The sequence below is a fragment of the Crinia signifera genome, chromosome 19, assembly GCF_055691185.1.
Source record: "Crinia signifera chromosome 19, ASM5569118v1, whole genome shotgun sequence".
NCBI classification, from domain to species: domain Eukaryota; kingdom Metazoa; phylum Chordata; class Amphibia; order Anura; family Myobatrachidae; genus Crinia; species Crinia signifera.
In genome coordinates this window covers 33,125,771-33,137,937 of record NC_139226.1, presented here as the reverse complement: position 1 = coordinate 33,137,937, position 12,167 = coordinate 33,125,771, and the positions used below count along the sequence as shown (strand labels likewise).

The following is a 12,167-nucleotide window of genomic DNA, read 5'->3' as shown; positions in this document are numbered from 1 at the left end:
TATCTGGCGTATAACTGCATATGATTGTGGCTGTATCTGCATATGAAATGCTATGTTACAGTGTTTTACTGGAAAACACTGTAACAAAGCATTTCATATGCAAATACAGCCACAGTTGAACACAGAATAAAAGCATGGCACATATCATTTTCATAAGCAGAAGCTGCCTGTGCATTCTATGAACATTGTTTTGCCAATAAGATGCATCGGAAGGGAAAAGGCTGCAAGCAAACGCGCTTGGGGCTACCAAGTCAATCCATAATAGAAAGGCTGTTTAACACATATGTACAAAAATATTGAAAACATTTCTTGGTACTGTATGTGATGGCCGAAAGAACTAAATTAGAATATAAAGGGGCTTTTAGAAATGACAATATTGTATAGTATAAAGAAATAACTCTTCTAGAACTAACATGGGATTGAAGGGCTGAATCTTAAGCCTCACACACAGAGCCCGGGCAGGGGGCGTGGAGCAGCAGGCTGGGCCATTCGCTGGGTGCTCCCATGCAAATTGCCTGGTGATGAGGGTGCGGAGGCGAGCAGCTGACGTCAGCAGCAGCCATGCGGTCGATGGGCAGCCCTTGGTGGACTCACCAGGCTGCGAAATCAACCAGAATAAGGGCCATAATGCTGTGCCTATAAAAAGCCTAAATTATGGGATTACAAGATCTGATCGCTCCTCTGCAGATAACCGCGAGTAGATAGCCTCCGCCCAGTCAGAAAGAAACCCCGCCCCATGTAAATTTACAAGGGAATTGGAAATGGATCACTAACCCTGATTCGCAAATCCATACACAATTCCAAAACTATCAAAGGGTTTTTGCAGTCTGTGCAAATGTCTGACCCTTGCTCAACTCTGCAACAAAGACAGGCTGACCTAGGCCGCTGCTGACAACACTGACCTTCTCTTAAAAGGCTGGGCGCCCAGAAATGGACAGTTACCATCCCCAAACGCCGGCTTCTTATCAGTCAAATTGCGAGCGGATTGCATGCACGATGCGAACGGAATGCATGTGCATTCATTTGATAATCGCTGGATTGGTGAATTCGCTGATTAGCATTGATAGCTGAATTAGGCCCTTATACCATTTGGGGCCCAAAGTGTAAAGAGAGAGGAGGATAACCTATGTCGAATGTTCCCATCACCCAGCAGAGGAAGAACCAATGAATATCAGGTATTGAAATTGCAATTGTCGCAGCAGGTGTGGATTATTAGATAAGAGTGCCCTTCCAATCTATTCCGCTGCAGCAACATGCGAATGATACAATATAGCCCATGCTTTTCCTTGAACACCCCGGAGCCCCCGGACAAACAAGACAGGGCCTGATTCAGAGTTGGTTGCAACGAAAAAAAAATTTCTGTAATGGGCAAAACCACGCAGCATAGATTTGGGCAAAGTGTGTTCAGAATGAAATCTGAATTGCAGTGTCAAAATAAAGCAGTCCATATTCACCCTGCACAGAAACAACATAATCCATTCAAATCTAACTCTCTGCATGTTACATCTGCCCCACCCGCAGTGCAGCATGATTTTGTGTCCATTAGAGAAACAAAATTGGGTACTTATGTAATATCTGGGCGCCCGATTTTTTCATTGCATCGCATGCAATATAGTGGCATACTATTCATGCGATGCAATTTTTCATTGTAAAGACCCGATTTTTAATTGTATAGTCACCCATGGGTGATTTCATACCCCCACTATCCAACTACGCATGGAGTTGATTTTATCGAGCCCGAAGCGTGGCGAGCGGACGCAGTATACATGTAAAGTAATCCGCGTCCGCTCGCCATGCTTCGGGCTCGTGCGCTCGCCACACTATATAAGATCAAATCCATTCGTAGTTGGATAATGGGGGTATGAAATCACCCATGGTTGACTATACAATGAAAAATCGGGTCTTTACAATGAAAAATCGCATTGCATGCCTTAAGTAGTGGCCTGCAATGAAAAAATCGGGCGCCCAGATAATACATACTGTAAGTAACAAAAATTGCTTTTTGATCAACTCTGAATCTGGTCCGTGGTGCGTAAACATTGTGCAATCATGCAAAAAAATATTGTTAGTGGCCACACCCAGGAGTGTATAGCTCATGTACAGTTGACAGAAGGGGGAAAATTTACTAAGAAAAATTAGTGAAAAAAAATCGTAATTTCATACATTTTTGGCGTATACGTATTTTTGGCATTTACTATGAATTTTCGTATTCGTATTGATGGGACATTCATATTTGTATTTACAAATATGAATGCTTACACCATCGATAGAATACGACTGAAATCACCATTCAAAAAAATGGTGGTTCCTGATTTACTAAGCGGTCGTATTGAAAAATTATACTTACATGTCTCCTCTGGCGAAGATCTGGTCCTCTTCTCTCATGAAGTAGTCCAGGTCTTCGCAAAACAAAACAGCGCTAGTGTCCCGGTACCCTGTCACCGAACTAACAGGAGAGACGCTGATGGTTCATGTTCAGTGCCTCTCCCCCAAATCAATTCCAATCAGGAGCCGCGAAATTTGGCTCCTGATTGTCCACTAGGCGGCCAATAGAATCAATCGGAGGAGTGGCGTGGAAGATGAAACATCTCTGCGTCTCTCCTATCAGTTCGTGACAGGGGACCGCCGGGACACGAGCGCTTTTTTGTTTTCCGAAGAAGAGGACCAGATCTTCGCCAGAGGAGATATGCAAGTATAATTTGCCTTCACAGGTCCCCTATGGATCCGACATGGACCCGGACTCCGACACGGATGCCGACATGGACCAGGACACCGGACCAAGACCGAGGGCTACCTACAGGCTCAAGATAGGTAAGTATCACTATGTTTGCGTAATGTATGTATTAAACTTTTATTTTTCTGGGTTGTCAGTGTGTGTTTATTTAACTATTTCTTGTACTGTGGAACTACAATCGATCTGTGGATGTATGGCCAGCTTTAGATTTGTGTGAGATATTTTGTTTCTGTGCAGGGTAAATACTGGCTACATTATTTTTACACTGCAATGTAGATTCCAGTTTCAACGAACCCCACCCAAATTTAACTCTCTGCACATTTTATATCTGCCCCACCTGCAATGCACATGGTTTTGCCCATCTTGAGAAATAATTTGTACTGCAATCAGATCTGAAAATGGCCTATGTGTGAAATGACCCTGACTAGAAAATAGTTTCGTTGGGCTTATGTATCATTCTTGCGAAAAACTCATGTCAACTTTTTGACTGTTGACCTTCCCATTGTCGACCTAATGCTTGTGTCAACTTGTTTCATGTGTCGACCTAATGTATGTCGTCCTAGCAACCGTATCCAGTGTGTAGGTGGAAAATATCTACAATGAATAGAGTGTAAATAATGACTCAATAAACAGTCAGCACCGTGGATGAAGCACAGAGTTTACATTTGCAGCTTGCTCAGGCAGAGTGTTGCAGTGTCCTCCCCTCTCTCAGCTTGTCGTACATCTCCTCCCCTTGTGAGGTCACGTCCACTAGTGGGCGTGCAGGAAGAGAGTGGGGAACAGAAACAAAGTAGGTGAGAGCTGAAGATCAGTCATGTATGTAGATAGGGAGAGCAGGACCCCCAACACAGAATCTAAATTGGGAAAAGTGCAAGGATTACAGAGGACGTGAGACACGTAAGTGCAATAAGGTAGAAGGCTGCTTTCATTTTCATTTTCTGCTATAGAGATGCATTAACATGGACAGAAGTTACCACTTTAGCACGCCAAAGGCTGGCAGACAGGGAATGCTGGGACTTGTAGTTGAACTTATCAGCTCTTTTATATATTTACAATCACAACCTTATAATTATTACTAAAGGTGCATACACACAGAACGATCTGAAGCACAATGTGGGCGTTTCCGATTGATCCAAACGACCAATCGTTCCGTGTATCGTACCCGCCGATCGTTAAGATTGGTCTATGATCTGTCATGCATGCAGGACGATCATAGACCAATCTTTTGTGAAGTGTTTCAAATCGTTTGAACATTTTGATACTATCGGTAACAATATTACATTGTTTAAAGCAGGCATGTCCAACCTGCGGCCCTCCAGCTGTTATGAAACTGCACATCCCAGCATGCCTTGCCATAGTTTTAGCATTCCCTAATAGAAAAACTATGGCAAGGCATGTTGGGATGTGTAGTTTCACAACATCTGGAGGGCCACAGGTTGGACATGCCTGGTTAAAGCATTGTTTTGTGTGTACGCATCTTAACAGAGAACATGTGCAAAGATCATGTCTCATTCAGATGTGGTTGGAGTTGCTATCACTGTTGCTTCAGAGATAGCGATGTATGTAAATGCAGCAGGAGGCATCTATAACAAGCAGCCATGTCCTGCTGCTGCTGTGATCTGCCCCACATCATAGGACACAGCAGCAGATCACTGCGACACCATCGGGCAACTTGCGTCAACCATACGTTCTCGCAAGCCACTCATCACGGATCCTCAAAAGAGGTCAGACAATGACGGAGATCCTGGCCTTCCTGCCCTTAAATGACACCTCCATGTTCACAACATAAGCCCTCTCTGCGGTATCCGGACTATTTGTCTTCAACAAGAAGATAGACCACCATTAGTTCGACAACTCAATAGGTCGACATGCTTTTAGGTCGACACTGCCATTAGGTCGACAGTGTCTAGGTCGACAGTCAAAAGGTCGACATGGGGGTTTTTTTTCAGTTTTTTTGAGCCGACATGTGCCGACAGGCGGTATTTCATGCCCTACCATTCACTAGGGCGTGGAGTTAGATTATAATAGTGTGCCCGAAGCATTGCGAGCGAAGCGAGCGATGCGAGGGGCTGCGGTTCACTTCAAACTGTGTCCATGTCGACTGTGTCGACATTTGGGTAAAAAAAAGTGAAAAAAAACCATGTCGACCTTTTGACTGTCGACCTAGACACTGTCGACCTAATGACATGTCGACCTAATTGTATGTCGACCTAAAAGCATGTCGACCTATTGAGTTGTCAAACTAATGGTGTCGACCTAATGGCTGTCTATCTTCTTCTTGTAGACAAATGGTCCCGCATCCCTCTCTGCCCCCAATTGGCATCAGACAGTCACTGATAGCCTAATGTCATCAGGCTATCCCCCCCCCCCCATCTGCTTGTCAAATTCCATGTCCTATTCCTGCAACAACCACGCCATATTTAAATCAGGCTTTTTGGTAGATATATGTGATCAGTGCATCCGCCCCTAACCCTTATATGAAGATATACTCCACTTATGCAGACTGTAGGCCCAGTCTTGCTCTGAGATCACGGTATGAGCACAAAGCTGGAACGCCAGTTGCACCACATCTGCCCTCGACGCAAGTTAACCCTTACGGCTCTGGGTCAGTGTCGGGAAGGTTGTCAGGTATTGCAGGAAAGCTTTCTCATCCTTATGAGGTATACGGCCCCTGGGTCAACAATGTCTAATTCCACAGTCACTAGGTCGACCACGACTACTGCTACACCTGGAAATGGTCGACATGCCATAGGATCAGCATTGATAGGTCAACACAAGCTAAATGCTGACATAGACATGGTCGATGTGTTTTCCTGTCAACCATTAGTGGTCGACCTAATGACTGTCAACCCCCCATACCAGGGGTCTTCAACCACGAGTGGCCCGCCGACTTGTTTTTCCTGGCCCGCCAGTGAATAGCATTATTAAAATGATTGGCGTGCTGAATGAAAAAAAAAAAAATCCTTCCGCGCTGTCCTCTTAGCAGTGGGACGCGGCGGAGGATGCTGCTGGGTGAGGTTGAGGCGGGCGGGACTGTGTGCGGACATGCGCATTGTCTACTACCTGATGCCGCACACACGTCCCGCCCACGCCCTTTCAGACAGCCGGGAGACTGGAGTGACAACCGCCGCCAGCCGCGCACTGCACCTGTCCCTGCCTGCTCCTTAGCTGTTAAGACAGCAAAGACAGACGCCGACAGCAGCAGCAGCCCTCTGCAAGGGACACTAAGGCAGGTGCCTCAGGAGAGGGTGAGCTGGCTGTATTTAGAAATGGTTTGTTGAACGTGGGGTGGGGGTGAGTTGAGCTGGCTGGCTACATTTAGAAATGTTTTGGTGAAGGTGTGAGGTGAGCTGGCTGCGTTTTGAAATGGTTTGCTGAACATGGGGTGGGGGGCTGGCTGCATTTTAAAATGGTTTGCTGAACATGGGGTGAGGTGAGCTGGCTACATTTTGAAATGGTTTGCTGAACATGGGGTCAGGTGAGCAATGCCAAGTTCGTACTGACTGTGCGCAGACAATTCTTTTATGACTGAAACCTTATTGTTTGAAGTCTTTATTATGGGTTTGTTAGTATGGAAAAGGTCTTGTAATCTTACATTCACATTTTTAACTAGTTTTAATAGTTAAAACACCTCAGTATAACTTAGTGGCCCTCGGGCTTCGTTTAATTTTTTTATGTGGCCAACTCGGTCTTAAAGGTTGAAGACCCCTGCCCTATACCGTAACACTTTATATGTGAATATAAAGGCGAAGATAGATTTACTTCACATCACCTAGGCAACATGTATTGGCCATTATACTCGCTTCCATGCCTCATAAGCACAGAATTGCTACGGGCAACGTCCCATCTTCAATAGGGGTGCCGGATGACTGCCCAACATGGAGGATCCTGATGTTCAGAATCCCGAGTGCCGGTGCTCAGACAGGGGGATCCCGACAGGGGCTATTCTCCCTCGTGGGGGTCCACGACGACGTGGCAAGTGCAACCACTGGCAGTCGGGATTCCGACATCCAGATACATACCGCCGAAATCCCCCCTGTCAGACCGCCATACCACACTCCTTCAATAGAACTCACATCCGAGTAAATTAAGAGCTTTGTAAACTACCTATAAGCAGAAAAGTACAACTTTCTCTAAGAATTTATTTGAATCAATATTAATTTTAATAAAACAAAAAAAAACATCCTTTTGTTTAACTAAAAGTGTGGCTTTAAGCAGATTAGCTTGGTGGGGAACACATTTACTATGCGGATAGTTTAGTAGTGTTCCGTGTTCTTTAATATTTACCATTACACTTTTCGTTACAGTAAATCTAGCCAGATAAAAATGGATTCAAAGCAAATCATGCCGATAATTCCTGAAAGCGAATTGCAGGAGATGAAAGCCATCTTCGAGAATGAAGATTTTGTAGAAGCCACCAAAAGTATCAGACAATCTCTTGTCGACATTGAAGATGTTGTCCTTAATATTGCAGTAACCGGAGAATCGGGATCTGGAAAGTCCACTTTTATTAATGTCATCCGTGGTGTGGAAGATGAGGATGAAGATGCTGCCAAGACAGGGGTGGTGGAAACCACAACAGCACCGACACCTTATTCACACCCTCAACATAGAAATGTCTGGTACTGGGACCTTCCTGGTATAGGAAGTCCAAGATTTAACGTAACGGATTACGCACAATTAGTTAACTTCAGCCAATATGACTTCTTCTTCATTATTGCATCTGAGAGATTCAAAGAAAGTCACATCCAACTAGCCCAAGCCATCCATGCCATGGGAAAAACATTTTACTTTTTGAGGTCCAAAATTGACTCAGATTTGAATGCGTCCAAAGCACGTAGAAGAAACAGCTACAATGAGGAGAGAATTCTGAAGGACATTCGCAATAGATGTATTGAAGGTCTTTGCAATGGAGGCATCAAACAGCCACAAGTGTTTCTACTCTCCTTCCTGGAACTAGACAAGTATGACTTCTACGACATGCAGAAGACTCTGGAGAGTGAGCTTCCAAGCCACAAGCGGCATGTGTTTTTGCTCTCCCTACCCAATATCTATGAACAGGCTCTGGAAATGAAAAAGGATGCCTTTAGGAAGCAGATATGGAAATGGGCCTGTGGCTATGCTATTTCCAGCCTATGTGCTAGGGGTGATATCACCACCTTGGTAAATACTATGAATGAATTCAAGGAAGCTTTTGGATTGGATGAAAGATCTCTTGGTAAATTAGCAAAGACGTTTGGTAAAGACCTCAGTGATTTGAAGTCTGTGATCAGATCACCTCTGATCCTTCAGGAAATTATTTGGGAGCATGACGTGAACCGAGAGTTGTTATCACAGGACACGGTAGCCATTATACTGATGCTGAAGAAATGTGTGGCTAGCTTTGGGCCAGTGCTAGTCAGCGTGGCAGATGTGGGCATTGCCTTTGGGACTGCTTATTGGATGCTCTGCAGCTTCCTGACAGATGTTGCAGATGATGCAGCAAGGGTGCTCGCAAAGGCTTTAGAGATTTCTACCTAAACCAGAATTAGAAGTCCTTATGCTTGCCACAATGTATAGGACATCCATGATGATACTTGGGGACTGCACAGAAGCAAATGCAGGATTTGTTTTGGGGATGGGGGTAATACAATTAAACATAAATTTATAATGACACACACAATTCATGTTTAGGGATAGAAGTATTATGCTGGGTACACGCTACACAGAGGCCCATATTCTGATCGCTTTGTTCGGACACGAATTCGGGTAGTGTACCGATGTTGAGCGTATGCGCAGAAATTCTGCAAAACTTCCGGTCGCCGAGTGCACGCTCCTGGCCTTCCGAGCAGGGGGTGGAAGGCTGTTGCGGCCTAATCAGGGTCATTGGCAAAGAGAAGATGCACACAATCAATAAAGCGCTCCCCATAAACACCATGTGTATAGAATAAAATGAATGGGTACTATCCCTTTAAGGAAGTGAATCCAATCTTCAGATCCACGTATATACTCTGTGGAAACAGCCTTGGTTTTATGCAGCCCAATTTGCAAGCATATTGCCAAGGAAAAATATGACAGAATTTTGTGCAGATTGTTATACACTGATGGATGATTTGTGAAATGATTGTACACTCACACTTTACTAGTTGATATATGCGTATTCATGTATATCCCACTGGCAATCAACCGCCTCCTGATTCCACAGCATTTGGACATGGAAAAAATTCAGAGAAGAGCAGAGAATAGTGCAGATTGTACACATAAAGAGGGGTTTTATTGGGGGTTTACACTCACATATAGGAGACAAGGGTAAAAGCATAGATTGTGTCCCAAAAGGCAAACTGGAACTCGATGCAGCTTCTGATTCCTGGGGCTTGATGTACTTCACTGACCCTCCGGAAAGGTCAGACTCAGGAAACCAAGGAGAGCATCCAGTCAGTCCACAAAACGTCCAGTATACCTAAACGCGTTTCGGAGTTAACCTTTTTCAATAGCGCTTGTCCTGGACTGTGTTGGTGGCTGTATTTATCAGCCCTATAATTGTGATCATTCTCAGCACCTGACGCCGGCTGAACATGCGCAGTTCCAAGATGGCCTTGCGTTTCACAGACCCGGAAGTGCCGGGTTTTCTGTGTTCCGCCGGCTGCGCATGCGCAGTACGGCTTTCCAAGATGGTGGTGCATTTCACCTACCCGGAAATGCCGGGTTTTTTGCATTCCACCTCGTCTTTTATTGCGATCTAGGCAGAAAAAAACACTGCATCACTTATATGTCATACATACATATAATCAAAGTGCTTGTGCTCGTTTTAAGTGGAAAAGTGCTTGTGCAAAAAATCATAAAGTGCTTTTATAGATATAGATCACAAACCTATAATATCGATGTTTTTTTAGAAAACATCGATCACAAAATTCATCCATATTTAATAAAAGTTACATGGTCATATAAAAATTCATAGATAAAACAATTACAAAGGTTAAAAAGGTAGTGAAGAAGTAAAAAAGGGAGACAAATGTTTGTTATGTTAAAAAATGTTTTAACTCGAAATTCACCGTTTAGGCCACCAGGGACCAGGGTTCCCAGACGGTGAATCCATCTCATTTCATTCTTTGCAAGTCTTTTATCAATGTCTCTAGTTTTCCATCTTGCTTGTATTTGTTGAATCCCCCAGAAATTTACAATATTTATTTCCTTGGATTCATGATGGGTTTTGAAATGAGCTGAGACGGTGTGGGTGAGCATTCCTTTCCTGATGTTATACACATGCTCGGCCATGCGTACTTTTAATTGTCTCGATGTTCTACCCACATAAAAAAGGCCACATGAACATTCCAATACATATATGATGTTTTTTGAATGACGTGATAAAACTACCTATTTTAAAAGTTTCAGATTTTACATTAAAATGTGTAAATTTTCTATCTTTACTTTTGACTGTCTTACACATTAAACATGAGCCGCATCGGTGAAATCCATTCGTGCGTTCACTATGTCTGATTTCTGTCTCCGTGTTACTTCTTACTAAATGATCTCTTAAAGATGGAGCTTTCCGATAGATAAAAGATGGTTGGGGGGGAAGGATTTCAGTTAAAATTGGATCTTTTTGTAATAATTTCCAATTGTTCCTAAAGACATTTTCAATTTGTTTATGCATGCCTGTATATTGGGAGATAAAGGACAATTGGTGTTTACCTCCATCATTCTTAGATTCATTTTTCTCACATAAAAGTACTTGTCTATCGGTATTTCCAATTTTTTCTTTGGCTTTTACTAACACATTGTCATCATACCCTCTAGCCAGCAAGCGATTTGAGACTTCATCAATTTGCTCATTACACACTGTCGCATCGGTACAGTTCCGTTTGATTCTGGAAAACTGACTAAAAGGTATAGAATCCAGCCAATTCCTGTGGTGTTGGCTGGATCTATCTATAAAACTATTTGAGTCCGTTTCTTTGCAGAACGTTTTGGTTTGTAGTCTTCCTTCATCAATATATATGCTTAAATCCAAGAAAGTGACATGTGCCTGACTAGTAGTAAAAGTACTGTGCGCACCAATTGTTATTTCCAAAATTTGTACTAATCAGGATCATTACCATATGCACATGCCCTGTGTTTCAAGGGCATTACCATGAAAAAGCAGGGCATGCATATGGAAACGCGGTTGTGACGTGCGTGCGGGGGGCGGACAGCTGACAACCGCATGTCAGCTGCCCGCCTATATCCCTGCTTTTCTTCCCTCAAATGTACGAGTGATCTAGACCACTCGTGATGGGGGAGGTTCCCACACGCATTCGAATGGATTTTCACATAAAACATCTGTTCGAATGCCGACCAGACAAATTCGGTGTGCGAATGGTCGGCACCGGCAATCTATTCGCTAGGCAGGGTTTGGAATATTTGCTTTGGCCTGTGCACAAGTCTGAGCTAAGCTATCAGAATAAGGGCCAATGTGTATACACAGCCAATACAGCACGCAACAGGGACCTGGCGACTGCAAGTGCTTACACATTTGCTAATGCTGACAGTGACAGTGTATGCCATGTGGAGGCCCTGTTTCAGATGGATCTTTTGCACCCTAGAGATGAGGTAGGCCCGGGGCAATTTCTGCTATGAGCAGCTGATCTTGCAGACAGATCTGGGGCGGTGCAGTTGCAGAGATCTGTGGACATAGACTGATCAGAACAGTTTTGGGTGCATAAATCTGGCCATACACTAGGACAATTTCTCCTCCAAGAGAACTCACCGCCGATTCTCCTTTGAGACGCTCGGGACCTTTTGCATATGATAGATCACATGCGATCCCAGCCAAGCCTACCCTGCTTGGATGCGATCCTACAGATCACTTCTGCAGCTGGTGTGACTTGAGCGCTCCGATGCGCACAAGACCGCGCAGCGCACCTTTTAGAATCATGCCTAATATGTTGAATCTGACATGGTACTTTTTCTCTGTCATTGCTATATAAAAAAAATATTTCTCTATTATCTGAATGAGTCTTATTTGCAGTATATTAACCCCAAGTAGTTTAGGATATTATACTATAGTGTACTCAAATATAACAGCAAACAAGAATAATATCTACTGTGGTCTGAAAATATAAATGGCGCAACATATAAAATGTACAATACCTCTTTATTACCCGCATGCTATTCCCACCGCAGCACTAGAACATCTCGTGTTAGCTCTGCTGCTCTCTTGTAGCTTCGTCATCGCTAGGATTGGATATGGCTATATATTGAATTTGACTTTAAGGGATAACCTTTTTACATTGCCATTGTTCGCAGGATTGGAAAATTGCAGAAACCGCTAATTTTGAGTTGCCATGGTCATTTATTAACCCGGTTGGGAATGAGACTCTCCAGTCAAGGCTGTTTGGGACAAAGTCTTTGACAACAGATAAGAACCACTTGGCCCATTTAACAAGCTACCCTCGCCGTTTAACCCCCAAGCCGG

The 12,167-nt window shown here is 43.8% G+C and overlaps 1 protein-coding gene across 2 annotated transcripts; it reads left to right on the top strand.

Moving 5' to 3' along the window:
• Positions 1 to 3,499: 3,499 nt before the first annotated feature.
• LOC146042343 (interferon-inducible GTPase 5-like) lies at positions 3,500 to 10,188 on the top strand. Of its 2 annotated transcripts, none has more exons than XM_083162321.1 (2): positions 3,500 to 3,631; positions 7,042 to 10,188. In XM_083162321.1, exon 2 carries the CDS (start codon positions 7,061 to 7,063, stop codon positions 8,252 to 8,254), a length of 1,194 nt encoding a protein of 397 aa, XP_083018447.1. In that variant the 5' UTR covers positions 3,500 to 3,631; positions 7,042 to 7,060; the 3' UTR covers positions 8,255 to 10,188. The 2 variants fall into 2 exon arrangements, with proteins under 2 accessions (XP_083018447.1, XP_083018448.1); XM_083162322.1 differs by having other exon boundaries at positions 3,500 to 3,645.
• The last annotated feature ends 1,979 nt before the right edge of the window (positions 10,189 to 12,167 follow it).

Bases quoted from the DNA above. Each gene is read 5' to 3' on its own strand.
- LOC146042343 (XM_083162321.1), top strand. From the start codon at position 7,061: ATGGATTCAAAGCAAATCATGCCGATAATTCCTGAAAGCGAATTGCAG.